Raw genomic sequence first — 16,690 nt, 5'->3', positions numbered from 1 at the left:
ACTACTACTATTATTATTATATTTCTTTATAATGAACTAAAAAAATCATTAACTCGCATATAAAACAATTTCTTTACAAAGTACTCTCTTCAAGAAAATTATTTATATCTCCCGAATTCTATCAAACTTTTTCAAATTACTACCGCCTCAAAACTCATATATATATTTCTCTCATGTAATATATTGAAGGTTTTTCTCATTATTTTTTTTATTATCATGCATTCCAAAATTCCACTCAGGTCCGCGTCGAAATCAAATCAATCTTTTCAAATCTTCAGACAGCCGACCAGATATCAATACAGGTAGGCTAATGTGGGGTGATAATTATGTGGTGCTGGTGACACGTGGACGACCTCAGCACATGAGAGAGAGAGAGAGAGAGAGAGAGAGAGAGAGAGAGAGAGAGAGAGAGATTGACAAACGAGGACTTACAGACGTAGATACATTGATACACGAACAGACAGACAAGTAAAGCAAAAAATACGAGGAAAGACAGACATATAAATCAAACGTAAAAGATATGAAGATGATATGCGAAGAAGGACAAATGAAAGAGACAGAGAGACAGAAACCGATAGACAGAGAAATATTAGATTAACGGGCAGATATAAGGCGAGATCAGTGTAAGGATAGAAAGACAGACAGATTAATGGACAGATTTAAGGCGGGACCAGAGTAAGGACAGACAGACAGATAGAAGAACAGATAGACAGATACACAGGGCTCGGTCCCGCGTTGGTTTGTTTACACTCGATATCAGCTGTCCGGGTGTGGCGTCCCCGTTGCCATGGGAACGCTGGCACACTCCATACTCCTCCTCCTCCTCCTCCGCTGATTAGGTTCGTGTGGAGTGCAAGCGTAGGTGGAGGTGGCGTGGTAGGTGGAATGACTGATAGATGGATGGGTAGATAGATGAACAGATAGATAGATGGATGGATGGATGGAGATATAGATTAACAAGAAGGTGGTATGTGAGGGATGAATAGATAGATACATAGACAGGTAGACAGAATAGACCAAACTCAGCGCTGTTCAAAAAGTGGCATAAAAAACGGAAATCTGCAACCTCTTCCCTATGAATCAATTTCTTCTATCTAACTATCTATCCATCTATCTATTCATCCATCCAACCATCTAGTTATCTACGTGCCTATCTACCTACATATAGAAAGCACTATTTTTTTTTTTTTAATGCAAGGAAGAAGGAACTAAAGGCAAGGAGTCGGCAAGATTGCTCTCTAAGAAAAAATAAATAACAAAGCGACAACTCTAAGATCCGTTCCTTTCGAGATGCGTGGATAGTGCAAACCTCCACATACCGGTAGATCAATAATATTAATGATTTACTACTATAATTTCTCTCTCCTATCAAACGAATATTAGTCGCACAGTCAATTAACCCTACGGTCTTAGTCTGCCCCGTTTCACAATTCCGGAGAGTGCATACCTCCGCCAATGTTAATAAAACTTACAATTTAGACATCCGGACCTACATCCGCCTCAAAAACTAATCAACTCTTCCTTGACCCATTGCCCGCCTATCCACCAAAATTCATCGAAATCCATGAACAACTTTTCTGAGTTATCTTCCACAGACAGACAGACGGGTGAATACATACCCTAACCTCTACCAACGATGAGAAGGTAATAAAACGTAATCGGCCTGAAGGTGCCAAGGTGCTAATCTGACAGGTGTGTAGGCAGGTGAAATGTATAAACCAGGTGTGAGTGAGTATGTGTGTGTGTGTGTGTGTGTGTGTGTGTGTGTGTACCAGGCGTATATGAGTGTGTACCAGGTGTGTATATGTGTGTGTACCAAGTGTGTTTATATGTGTCCCAGACGGGCGGCCTACCCCTCTGACGTCACTGCCTCACCTCACGTGTTGCCAATCCCCTCATTAATCACGTGACCTATAACACCCCCGTAAATAAGTCGCCAGACACGTGCTGTTACGCAAACACTTTATTAGGGTAACAAGAACACGAGACATACCGTGTTTCTAATTAATCAGATCTAAAGAGTGGAACATCTATCTATCTATCTATCTATCTAGCCTATCTTCCTATCTATGTATCCGTGTATTTATCTGTATACATACATACATACATGCATACAACCAAACATACATATATACATACATATATATCCATCCATATATACATACACATACATACACCTCCATCCATCCATTCATACATACATACACACACAGGGCATACATACACACACATACATACACACCACATACTGTACATACATAATCATCTGAAAAAATCAAATTCCTCAAACTGGAACGCTCTCTTAAAAGAAAAAAAGATGGCATGAAAAGAGGAAGCACTCGAACTGAAGGGGTTAATTAGTGCTCTCGGTCTGAAGGGGTTAATACAGTGTACTTGGCCTGAGGTAAATTCTGAATAATGTATGACGATTTTATTCACCTGGAGAAGTGAATAAAAAATACCAGGTTAATAAAGCTAGGCTCAATAGGCATTCAATTTCACGTGAATTTTACATATCACGTGAATCTTACAACCGTCAGTGCCAAAGTTAACTAAATTTCACGTGAATTTTTAAAGTGCAAGGGTAATTAAATTTAACGTGAATTATTAAATTGCCAGTTATTAAACTTCACGTGCATTTATTGTGCCACAGTGATTAAATTACGTGACTTTTAAAGGGCATTAGTGATTAAATTTCACGTGTGGCAGAGTAATTAAATTTCGCGGTATTTTTAAGTCCCAGAGTTAATAAATTTCACGTGAATTTTTAAACAGCCACAGTGATTTCATATGAATTTTTAAAGTGCCAGAGTTAATAAATTTCACGTGAACTTCTAAAGTGACTAAATTTCACGTGAATTTTTAAAGTGCCGAAGGTATAATATTTCACGTGATTTTTTAGTGTCAGAGTAAATGAAGTTTAAATGAATTTTTAAAATGCCAGTCATTAAATTTCACGTGAATTCTTAAAGTGTTACTATTACGTGGAAATAACAGGATAACAGTAACGCTAATTCTGATGTTATATGGCTTCCGTGACGTCACCGGTAACCGCTTATGACGCCACCAGTTAATTACTATTTTGACGATGATGATGATGATGATTATTATTACTATTACTATCATTATTATTATTATCATTATCATTATTATTATTATTATTATTATTATTATTATTACTATTATTATTATTATTACTATTGATGATGATGATGATTATTACTACTGAAGGCGGTAACATTGAATTGGTTATCATTCCCAGCTTCTCTATGATTAATCTTTAGCCCCTTCAGTACGAAGAAGGTATATTCCGTGGAGAGAGAGAGAGAGAGAGAGAGAGAGAGAGAGAGAGAGAGAGAGAGACTATTGAAACATGAAGGGGTTAACCTGACCACCTGACCCCGCATCACGTGACCTCCGCAACCTCACGTGACCTCGAACTACGTGTTAAAGGGAAGAGGTCACGCTAAAAATACGCCTGGCTCTATCCGGTTCTCTCTCTCTCTCTCTCTCTTATTAACCTATTTACCACTCAACCATCTAATTACCTGTCCACCAAACTTTCTTAATAACCTCTACACCCACATTTCTACCACTATCCTGGTCTCTCTCTCCCTCCCTCTCTCCCTCTCTCTCTCTCTCTTTCTCTCTCTCACACACACACACACACACACACACACAAAATCGTACCCATGTAATGTGTTGTTTTTACCTTATAACAATTGTCTTTTGGGTGAAGAACGTAATGGTAACTGAACGAAGAAAAGAGAGGAAAGGAGGGGAAGAGAGGAGAGGAGAGGAGAGGAGAGGAGAGGAGAGGAGAGGAGAGGAGAGGAGAGGAGAAGAGAGGTGAGGAATGGAGAGGAGAGGTGAGGAATGGAGAGGAGAGGAGAGGAGAGGTGAGGAGGAGGAGGAGAAAGGAGATTGATTAACTAAGGGGAAAAGAGATAATAGATGAAAAGGGAAGAGAGGACAAGTTAAAAGAAGGAAAGAGTAGAAGCAATGCGAAGAGAAGAAGGGAGGAGAGGAGAGGAGAGGCGTGGAGAGGAGAGGAGAGGAGGGGAGAGGAGAGGAGAGACGTGAAAAGAAGAATAAAAATGAACAGAACGAGTGGAGAATGGAATAAGACGAATAAGAGAAAAGGAGAGGAGAGGAGAGGACAGGAGAGGAGAGGGGAGGGGAGGGAGGGGAGGGAAGAAGAGGGGAGAAGAATATTATGGAAAAAAAGAAGAGGAAAAAAAGGAAACAGAAAGGAAAAGAGAAAAAAAAAAGATGATGCAAGAGAGGAGGGGAGAGGAGAGTATGAGAACAGGGAAGAGAAAAACATCACAAAAGGGGACCTGTGCATTATGCTATTAAAACAGTGACAATGGAGGCAGGGGTCGTTACTGAGGAGGGACAGACATGGCGTGAGAGCTCCTTGTTAACACCACTCCAAACAGGAAGCGGAGACAAGCTGCAAAACACAGACAGACTGATGGACAGACAGGGGGACAGACAGAATAGACAGACACAGACACGCAGGTACAAACAGACAGAAGACAGGGACGCAGGTGGGGGAGGCGGTGGCTCAATCGGTAGAAAGTAGCCTGCAGTCCTACCGGACCCAGGTTCAAATTCCCGCCGGGGCAGGGAACAGTTTAAGGATTTGAATTTCTCTAAATCAGACCTTACTGATCTACTAGAAGACCTGCCGACATGTCGTAAAAATACCCCCGCTAATACCACTACACCAGTCCTGTATGAGACAGCCCTATCATGTATTCAATATGGACGGTGAGTCTTAGCGCCGAAGTGGTGACATGAAGAGGTGAATGGCATGTAGGAGGACTACTAGGCCTTGATAGCAGGCTGTGAATCCTATGCCCAGAGTCGGAAACATAAAAAAAAAAAAGGAGAAAGAAACCCTGACAGACATACGGGCGAAAAGATGGAGACACGGACAGACAGACAGATATAGATAGACAGACAGACAGATAGACAGATACATGCATACATACCATCTTACTTCTGCATAAATATAAACATACAGATATATACCACTATATAATAATATATACCTTCTTCACAACACAAACAAACAAATAAATAAATAATGTCATAATTCCATTTATTGTAGCACAGAAAAGGTACAGACGCTGAGAGAGAGAGAGAGAGAGAGAGAGAGAGAGAGAGAGAGAGAGAGAGAGAGAGAGAGAACTTTGCCACAGAGATAAAGACAATCAGTGTAATAGATATCCATAGATCAGCAGGTCACTCGGGCATTTACCATGATTGAAAGACTTAACTAAACATTTTTTTTTTTTAGTTGTCAAATGGTCAGTTGAAAAGAATGAGAGAGAGAGAGAGAGAGAGAGAGAGAGAGAATCAACAAGCATCCAATCAAAGAAAGAAGGAGGAGGAGGAGGAGAAAAACAGACGACATTAATGAAAAAAATACAAGGCACAAGAGGAAAAAATAAAAAATATATATATACTGTATATATAAAAGAAATATTTTGATCCTTACCTCGAGCATAAGGTGAGTGAATTCCTCGTTGGACAAGAAGGACGGTTTCCAGTCTTCCCTAATCTCGTTACTCTGCGGCCGGATAGAGTGTTCTGTAAATAAAATAAAACAGACACTTCATTACTCTAAGCAGCCCCCGTAGAACACCATGATTTCATATTCCGGACTCGGTTTTTCAATAATCCGTACCCAGCACCACGCCATCTGATATTCCGGACTCGGTTTTTCAATAATCCGTACCCAGGAACACGCCATCTGATATTCCGGACTCGGTTTTTCAATAATCCGTACATCGCAACGCACCACGATTCAAAATTCCCAGTATATCAATCATCTGTACCGGTACTTCACTAATCCGTACCTGCAACACACCTTATGATATTCCGGACTCAGTTTTTCAATACTCCATATCCCGCAACACACCATGATTCATTACTCCGAACCCCTGTATCAATAACCCATACTTCAAAGGTCCGTACTCCACAACACACCATGATCTGATATTCCGGACTCGGTTTTTCAATAATGCGCATTTGCATAATCCGTCCCCCGCAACACAGTACGATTTAATCATCTGTATCGATAATATGCATGAAATGTAGTTAGAATGAATGACCTAGACTTGTTGGGAATGGAATTAGTGAAAGCTAAACATAAAGCTCCTCCATTCCGAAGACTGTACTAAGCTGAATAAAATAATCCGGAAGCATCAAGAGAGAATAAACCATGCTAAGTCACCGGTTTAAAGGAGTTAAGGATGGAGTGAATGAAAACGTGGTTGCGTTATCCGTAGACTTTATACCCAACCCTAGTACTGCTCTACCAAGAGGTCTTTCCTCAACTGACTATGATCTAAATGGTGGTGGCTGGATTAAATAAGATGTTCTCGTGCTGAAGTGGTTAACTGAGGAGCTTTATATATATATATATATATATATATATATATATATATATATATATATATATATATATATATATATATATATATATTTATTCATTACAGGCTTAGGTGTTGGCATGGCAACTGAATGTGACCTCAGTCTGGAAAACCAAAGATGTTTATCTCCAACGGCGGGATGAAGTTAATCTCTGTCTGTCTGTCTGTCTGTCTCCAAGAAACCTGTCTCGGCAAAGGTATCATTAAACAGTACTTAATTTAGAATCATCCTCATCTTTCCTACTCTCTTACACAAACCTAACAAATTTAAGACATCATAAAAGAATCCTTAAGTTAACCTCCAAGAATCCACCTCACCTTTCAGATTCTCACACATCAACCTACCTAATCTAAAACCTCTGACAAGACTCCTCAAGTGAATCTCTAGGAATCATGCTCACTCCTCAAGAATGTCCCAAAGAATCATGCTCACCTTTCTGATTTTTGAGGAAGGCGATGGTGGCTTTAAGGACGGTTGACTTGTCCATCTTACGGTTGTTTGAAGCCACCATGGTTGACAGCTCGTTGATGAGGAGGTTGAATTGGTCTCGTCTCTTCTTCTCCGACAGATTGCGGGACTTTCTGTTGAAGGGAGAGAGGAGGGGTTAGTGTGGTGGTGGTGCTGGTAATCGAGGAGAAATGAGGGGGTCAGTGTGGTGGTGGTGGTAATGGAGGAGAAATGAGGAAGTCAGTGAAGTGGTGGTGGTGGTGGTGGTGGTAGTAGTGTGGTGTGGTATGGCAGTGACGTAAAATGTAGGAGAAAGATTGAAAGTCAGTATGGTGGTGGTGGTGGTGGTGGTGGTGGTGGTGGTGATGTGGCAAAAAGGAGGTCAGTGTGGTTGTAGTGGTGGTGGTGTGGGTATGGAAGAGACGTAGTAATGTACAAAAGGAATGATGACTAGGATGATAACTAGTGCTGGTGGTAGTGTGTGGGTGTTGTAATGTTTGGGTGTGGTGATGTATGGGTGTGGTGAGTGTGTGCGTGTGCCAGTGTATGTGTGCGCTGGTGGCTGACTGCAGTGGTGTATAGTTGTGGTGGTTCAAGGGCATAAACGTGTGCGAGTACTGTATGCTGGTGTGTGGGTGTGGTGTGGTGTATTTACGCGGTGGTGAACAGGGAAAGGTGTGTGTGTGGGTGTAGGGGTGTATGTGATGATAAAAGTGTGTGTGTGTGTGTGTGTGTGTGTGTGTGTGTGTGTGTGTGTGTGTACACAGGTGTGCGCATATGGGGAAAGAGGATAGGTGTCGTAAAAATAAAGATCATCATCAAAAACAGGCATTGTGAAGCGGTACTCTCCTATTCTATGGCTATGATGGGGTCTGCAGTAATGAAGCTACAGTTGAGTAAGCAGGTATTGTTTGAAGGACACATGGATTGTTATCTGGAGCGGTGAGTCCTTACGGTATTATTATTATTATTATTATTATTATTATTACTACTACTACTACTATTATTATTATCATTATTACTGTTGTTATTATTAAGGGCACAGGTATGTTATCACCATCTATTTTTCATTACACTTTTATATACCGTACTGCCCTGGGGTAGGTGTAGCAAATCAGGGTTAATCATACATCACACACACACACAAACACACACACACACACACACACACACACACACACACATACACACAAACATACACATTACACTAACATATACACATACGTTCGCACATACATACATACAAATATATAATCCCACATACAGTATATACAATTACACGTACACACACATAAAGCCAGGTAGCCAAGTCATAGAAAAAAGAAAAAAAAAACTGCCATACCTCTTATATAAACCTAAACGCAATAAACACATAAAAAACAAACATGAACTGTCAATATCTAAACAAAATACAATCTATATCTATGGATTTTTTTCGCTTAAATAAACCTTCCCTCAGCTCTCTCTTTCTCTCTCTCTCTCACACACACACACACACACACACAATATAGGCTAATACACACATACATACACATAAGGACACGTTCCCATTAATCACACGTTCAATACACCCACACGTATCACCCATAAAACATATTACACACACACACACACACACACACACACACACATACACACACACACACCAAAGAAACAGAATGAGATATTAACGCATGTACAACGCCAAACACACACACACACACACACACACACACACACACACACATATCTATCATTCGGGACTGGTCTGTCTCAAGGGAGGGAGAAGCAAGAGAACATGGCAGGCACGCGCGCGTGCACACACACACACACACACACACACACACACACACACACACACACACACACACACACACACACACACACACACACACACACGTAACGTTCTCGCTTGCCATCTGGTAGACGGGAGTTCGCGCCTCGCTCAGGTTGCGAAAAGTTTCACTGACGAAGTGGGTGGTTACTGTCCCCCTTGAGCAAGGGGACGGGTGTATGCGTGTGTGAAGGTCACAGCCTTGCCCTTAGATCGGACTATATGAGCTCTCAGCTCCCTTCCGGGAGGGTAAAAGCTGACGATCACGACCATCAAGTGATCCTGACCGACCCGGTGAATTACACACACACACACACACACACACACACACACACACACACACACACACACACACACGAGGAAGCAAAAAAAAATGAAAATAAGGTAGCTACACAAAATCTCTCTCTCTCTCTCTCTCTCTCTCTCCCTCCCTCTCACACTATTTTCCTCTGTACGCCACTGTTTCACTCTTTCCTTCCCACTACACTCCTTCCCCTCCATTCACTCTTTCTCTCCCACTTCACTCCTGAGATGACACTCTTTCCCCATTTTCACTTTTTCTCTTCTCCCATTTCACTTTTTTTCTCTTTCTCCCATTTCACTCTTTTTCTCTCTCAGTTCACTCTTTCTCTCCCATTTCACTCTTTTTCTCTTTCTCCCATTTCACTCTTTTCTCTCTCCCATTTCACTCTTTTTCTCTCTCCCATTTCACTCTTTCTCTCTCTCCCATTTCAATCTTTTTCCTTCTCCCATTTCACTCTGTTTCTCTCTCAGTTCACTCTCTCTCCCATTACACCTTTTTTCTCTCCCATTTCTCACTTTTTCTCTCCCATTTCATTCACTATTTCCTTGGCCACTCTCTTTCCATCCCATGCCATTGTTTCACTCTCTCTCTCTCTCTCCTATTTTATTCTTTTCCCCACCCATTTCAGTTTTTCACTATTCTCAGGTCATTCTCCGTTCCCACAGGTGAGAGGTGTGGGTGTATGGTCATTACCTGTATTAATCAACAGGTATCAGTTAACACCATAACACCATCCCTTTTTACATAACACTGCAGCACTTAACATCACCTGAGTTTTGGGATTTCATTTTCAGGGTGTGGTGGTGGTGATAGCTGTGGTGGTGGTGGTATGGTTGTTATGATGGTGGTGGTGGGAGTGGAGTGATGGTATGGTATGGCTGCTGCTGTTGTTGTGGTGGTGACTGTGGTGGTGGTGGTGGTGGTAGAATGTCGTGGAAGAGGTGTGGTAGTGGTGTGGCGGAAGCGTAGTAGAGGTGTGGTGGAGGTGTGGCGGAGGTGTGGTAGAGGTGTGGCGGAGGCATAGTAGAGGTGTGGCGGAGGCATAGTAGAGGTGTGGTGGAGGTGAGGTAGGGATGTGGCTGGTAAAGGTTATAATTAAGGCTGCCCTAGATTCCACGATTACTTAAAGCTGTGTGAGTGTTTGTTTGTCTGTGGTGTGACAGAGATGTGGTAGGGATGTGACAGAGATGCTGATAAGATGTGGTAGAGATGTGATGGAGATGTGGCAGACATGTGGTAGGGATGTGATAGAGATGCTGCTGAGATGTGGCAGAGATATGGTAGAGATGTGATAGAGATGCTGGTGAGATGTGGCTGAGATGCTGGTGAGATGTGGCAGAGATGCTGCTGTGACGTGGTAGAGATGCTGCTAAGATGTGGTGGAAATGCTGCTGAGACGTGGCAATGACGCTGCTGAGATGTGGCAGAGTTGCGGCTGAGATGTGGTACTTGTGGCAGAGATGCTGGTGAGATGTGGCGGAGATGTGGCAGAGATGTGGTAGAGATGTGGCTGGATTACTATATCTTTACATTTCTTTATTTTCGTTTCGGCTGGATTGATTGAGCGAACAAGAGGTTTTTAATGGGACGTGCCAATTAGAGAGATTTTCCCGGAACTATTTTTTTTGTTTTTAAGGGAGGTTAGTTGTGGATGAGGTCAGGGTCAGCTGTGAATGTACACATAAATTTTCAAGAGTGTACACATAAAATTACAAGGATGTGCACAAACTTGCAAGGACGTACACATCAATTTACTAGGAGGTAGCTACACAATCTTACAGATGTGTACAAAAACTTACACTCTAAATCCGATACGGGCACCACCAGACACACTTACACAATGGAAAAGCGAGGTATAACCCCATGTTACATTTGACATTTTTGCATTATATGCCAGGCACTGACGAGGAGCCTACATGTGGTGGAGCAGCTGCGGCGTTCACTCGGGAGCCAAACCTCCCCATACTTCCTTGCTCCTCGCCGAGGGAAAGAATCCTAATCCAACCCTGGTGAGGCGCTGTCTACAACATGCTGGTGACGGATCCCAACACGATGTACCGTATGTACTGTAATGTGACTGTAGGACGGCTCCACAGAAACAGTTGCATACCTGTGGTCGACAGGTCTGCTCAGCCAGCCTGACCGAGGATAAACAACAACAACAACATACTCTACCACAAATCCGTACCGTACTGATACAGATGAGTAGGACTATGTTGGAATCCAATATCTGGGCAGAGTACCGGAGTCTTAATCAATCCTGTACGATAATCCAGTGGTGAAGTGACCTCTTACTTTACAACATATCACTTCACCCGACACGGCCATCGGATAATACACCTCACACCCACAAGGAGTTCGAGGAGTAAGGTAGTTAAAGGATTCAAGACAATGTTAATCGGATGCAGGATACATGCTAAGATACACAAACACAGAGTAAGCAGACGTGATGTACACCTTTTAAAAAATCAATCAGCACCCTTGAGGTATGGCACATGGACCAAGCATTCCAGATTACCAGCGCTACCAATCAAACACGCTTTCCCTTCTACAAATTTCGATGTCCATTGCATCCAGGACCACCAAATAGTTTTTTGGTGGGTGAGCAGTATGGTAGTTATACAGACCGGGGAAGGATACTGAAAAAGATATGAAGAGGGAAAGGATACAGACACGGAATAACTACAAAGACAGGGTACAGAGGAAAAATACGAAGGCGGGATACTGACAGGGGATACAGACACGGGTAAGATACTGCACATAGGACAAGCAGGTGTATTATATACGAGTACATAGCATACAGTAATGAGTGTTAGTGAGTCAGGATAAACACAAAAAATGCACACACACACACACACACACACACACACACACACACACACACACACACACACACACACACACACACATATACATACGAGGTGTCAGAAAAGTTCCAGGACTGATGTCACAAAAGATATATTTCAAATCCAAGCTTTTCTGACACACCTCGTGTGTATATATATATATATATATATATATATATATATATATATATATATATATATATATATATATACATATATATATATATATATATATATATATATATATACATATATATATATATATATATATATATATATATATATATATATATATATATATATATATACACGCACACACAAACATGCAGATACACAAACACGCACAAGGATAAACAACAAATTTCTCTCCTCTACGCCTCTCTCTACGAATATAAAAGGTCAACCACGATGCACGATACAAACTAACAGCACAGGATGCAACGAAGCAACTTCAGTTATTTTACAAGATATTAAATGAATAACACCCTCAGTTATATTTATTCTATCTATCTATCAGTCTATCTGCCTACCTATCTATCTGTCGACTTTACCGGTATCGATTTGTCTAGCTACGTGTCTATTTATCAACCTATCTGCCTAACTATTAAGTAATCTTCCAAGATATCTATCATCCACCCATACAACCACCCACCTATCCATCCATCCATCCATCCACCCATCTATCTATTTACAGATCCATGAATCGATCTATCTACAGTCACCCACCCGCCAACGACCCATTTGTGTGTGTGTGTGTGTGTGTGTGTGTGTGTGTGTGTGTGTGTGTGTGTGTGTGTGTGTGTGTGTTTACTAGAGCGCACAAGCATCGTAGGAGGAGGAGGAGGAGGAAGAGAGAGAGAGGAAGAAGTGGAGGAGGAGGAAGAGGAGAGTGAGAGAGGAAGAAGTGGTAACAAAAATAGACCAGGACAAACAACTATATACATTTATGACCGTAAATAGACACAAAGGAGGGAGAGAGAGAGAGAGAGAGAGAGAGAGAGAATGTCAGTCCGCCTGTCTCATTCCTAATCCAACAATACAGTTCGAGGAGAGAGAGAGAGAGAGAGAGAGAGAATGTGTCAGTCCGTCTGTCTCATTCCTAATCCAATACAGTTCGAGGAGAGAGAGAGAGAGAGAGAGAGAGAGAGAATTCAGGAGAATCTGACAGCGTAACACACTTCAAAAAGCTACATCACTGACAAACATCAAAACAAGAATTGGCTGCGTAACGCACCACTCAGAAAATAAAAGTATAATGCAATACAAAATAAATCGCTCTACACGGAAATAAAATCCTCGACAAAACCGTAAAAGGAAATAGGAAGGTCAGAAGATTAAATAAAAGTAGGGGAGAGGAAGGGAATCATGACGTCACACCAACCCAGCCTCCCTATTGGTCCTTAAACATGACGTCACACCAACCTAGCTTCCCTATTGGTCTTTGAAAATGGTTACATGACGTCACACCAATCAAGCCTTCCTACTGGTCCTTGAACATGACGTCACACCAATCAAGTCTCCCTATTGGTCCGCTATAAAAACGTCATACCATCTCGGCCTTCCTATTGGTTAGCATCCTCACAGTCCGGCTCCCCATTGGCCACTCACCTTTTGACGTCATCCTTCTCGTCTGCGTCATCGTCCATTACAGATCTGGCATGAAACGAGAGACAAAAATAAGTTAGGGACAGAAATAAATCACGGGAATTATATATATATTTAAAAAAAAAAAGGAAAACGGGAAAAATATATATCTATGATGCAGACCGACATTTGGCTGAATAAAGTGATTGAAATTTCTAATAAACGTTCGTCGTTTCAGAATCAGTGCATGATTTCAGGAACAGATAACAGATGAGTTTTAATGGATAATCTAAGGACAATCAATGACATCTGTAAAACCTTGCATTTTCCGAAATTTCCAAGAGTACTAACCACCTTTAGAGACATGCATCACCGTCCCCACCACCACCACAATGACTAAAAATATACATCATCATCTTCATCACTCCCACCACCACCACAACGACTAAAAATATACATCATCATCTTCATCACTCCCACCACCACCACAACGACTAAAAATATACATCATCATCTTCATCACTCCTACCACCACCACAACGACTAAAAATATACATCATCATCTTCATCACCCCTACCACCACCACCACGATTGATTCCAAGACTACCACAACCAACATTAAAATCCTCAGCTATCTGGCTGTCCTTTCTCCAACTCACACCCTCTTCTCTCATATACCTCTCCACCCTCTTCCCACATCTTATCCTCGGTCTTCCCCTCCCCCTACCCCTTCATTTCACACACATACACTCTCCTTGTCAGTTTCTAACCCAACCAAATCAATCCCCAGAATAACAAATTTAAATTCGCCTAAAAACGCAATAACACATAACTCAGCACTGACGGTAAACAAGAACTTGAACGAGTGAACAATCGAAGTTATGCATATGAGAGAGAGAGAGAGAGAGAGAGAGAGAGGTCATAGGGTTGAAGGGGTTAAGAATGAGGTGGGTGGCCGCGTTACATAACCATCGATCACCTCAGACTTGTCAAGGTTTCTGAGACTGAAATATAAACAACAGGGAAAGGGCAACAATTCTCTCTCTCTCTCTCTCTCTCTCTCTCTCTTATAACCACCTTGCTGTTGTGTATGTATTTTTCCATGCTGTACCCAGTCCTCTCTCAGACACCCAGTTGTTGTACGCATTCTGAAGGCTGCAGGAATGACGCAATGGTGGGCAAGCGTTCAAGGTCGCATGCGTCACTTTCACTCACACAACAAACACTGAGAAAACAAACACACAAAAACACTGATACAGATAAATAGTGTCAATATTACACACACACACACACACACACACACACACACACACACACACACACACACACAGCTATTTTCCCACCCATCACTCTGTTTTTCCTCCTTCTTAGAGGCAGAACAAGGAGGAGGAGGAGGAGGAAGAAAAGGAGGAGGAGGAGGAAGAAGAGAAGGAGGAGGAGGAGGAGGATAGGAAAGTAATCGTACAAAGCTTAATCTAATATGCTTTCATCCAAGTCTTATCACTAACTGGGGGATCCACAACTCTTCCTTATGATCTACATCACCACAACTACCACCACAATCTCTAACATCAATCTCGTATCAACATCAACTGCACATCAATCTCATATTAACATTATATTAAAATCTCTCACATGGACAAGAAACACATTAAAAACATCAATCATCAGTCTTGAACTACACATCATTCCGCATATTAACATTAAATAATTTACCGTATCTCTCATATCAACAAGAAAACCACATCATCAATCTTAAACATCAATCCCCCCCACCCCCTCTCTCTCTCGCCCCAGAACAAATAAAAAGAATTCCGTTCCTGATTTCCTGGTGCGGGTTATTAATAGGTGAAGTCAGGAGGAGGAGGAGGAGCAGGAGCAGGAGGAGGAGAAGGAGGAGGAGCAGGAGGAGGAGGAGGAGCAGGAGGAGGAGGAGGAGGAGGAGAAGGAGGAGCAGGAGCAGGAGCAGGAGGAGAAGGAGGAGGAGGAGGAGGTTTTACTCAAGTGAGATACTGAATCAGTCAAAATTTTCGAAGAACTACCGTCAAACTATAACGTATATAACAAAAGCTTAATGATACCTTCATGAGAGAGAGAGAGAGAGAGAGAGAGAGAGAGAGAGAGAGAGAGAGAGAGAGAGAGAGAGGCAATGCAACCTTTAGATAACCCTAATACTGTTGAGAGTGAAGGAAAACTGGGTGGGTGGTGGTGATGGTGTGGGACAGTAGTGAGTCTCTGTGATACGAATATTTTGGTTTCGCAAGGGTATATGACCAGTTTATTCGTAGATTAATTGTTATATGACCAGTTTATTCGTGCAGATTTACTGATATATGACCAGTTTACTCGTGCAGATTTACTGATATATGACCAGTTTATTCGTGGATATTTACTGATATATGACCAGTTTATTCGTACAGATTTACTGATATATGACCAGTTTATTTGTAGAAATATTTATTTTCTATTACACGAACTCAGATTTTTCTTACACAAATCATTCTTTTTTGAACAATTCACGTCTCCTCTGTAGGCTACCCACCTCACGCCCACTCAGGGGAGGGAGGCGCTGTCCCCCAACCTAGGAACCACTGACCAGAAAAATTAGTTCTGTCGAGATACCCTATATCCCCCGTCAGGCAATTTGTCTTTATGCCCGCCCCTTTCCTGAAGCCGTGGCCTAACGTCTATGGCCTCACTCCATGGACGGTGGGTGAGGGGGTGGGACCTAAAAAATAAGTTGTTTGGCAATGGGTATAGGAATCAAAGGTTTCAAAGTATTCTTGCCCTGCCACCTCAGTGCATTCAGTCCTAAAGGTTTAAAAGTATTCTTGACTTGCCACCTCAGTGCATTCAGTCCTACTCTACTCCATCTCAGCTAGGGTCGAAAGGTCTCCCCAAGGCTGAAATCAAGCCGTTCGAAAGTAGCAGGAATAACACAGAAAGTAAACCATCGGAATAAACTGCTCAATGTACTCTCTCCAGTGCATTCAACCCTACCCCAACCCGTCCAATAGTCCCTCCTTTGGCCAGTCAATGAAGGCAGTGCGCGGGAAAACCAGGCCGCCAATCCGCGCCCACCACGTCACATCCTCTCTCAGCCAATCCGCAATCCTCTCCCTCCACGTCACACCCTCTCTCAGCCAATCAGCAGTACTAGCCTTCAACGTCACACCTTCTCTCAGTAAATCAGCAATTCTTGTCCTCCACGTCACACCCTCTCTCAACCAATCAGCAATACGCGCCCC

The 16,690-nt window shown here is 42.1% G+C and overlaps 1 protein-coding gene across 1 annotated transcript in view; it reads right to left on the bottom strand.

Moving 5' to 3' along the window:
* LOC145405046 (uncharacterized) overlaps positions 1–13,506 on the bottom strand; it is a 38,878-nt gene extending 25,372 nt beyond the window's left edge. The window contains exons 1-3 of the mRNA XM_080276546.1: positions 13,466–13,506; positions 6,880–7,028; positions 5,510–5,601 (exon numbers count right to left, since the gene is read on the bottom strand). Coding sequence (XP_080132672.1) covers positions 5,510–5,601; positions 6,880–7,028; positions 13,466–13,503 — 279 coding nt within the window. The 5' untranslated portion in view covers positions 13,504–13,506. The remainder of the gene's footprint in view (positions 1–5,509; positions 5,602–6,879; positions 7,029–13,465) is intronic.
* Between the last annotated feature and the right edge of the window lie 3,184 nt (positions 13,507–16,690).

This window comes from Coenobita brevimanus, chromosome 65 (genome assembly GCF_032717465.1).
Source record: "Coenobita brevimanus isolate Jiangsu-jjx chromosome 65, ASM3271746v2, whole genome shotgun sequence".
NCBI lineage: Eukaryota > Metazoa > Arthropoda > Malacostraca > Decapoda > Coenobitidae > Coenobita > Coenobita brevimanus.
This window is presented reverse-complemented; position numbering and strand designations above follow the sequence as displayed.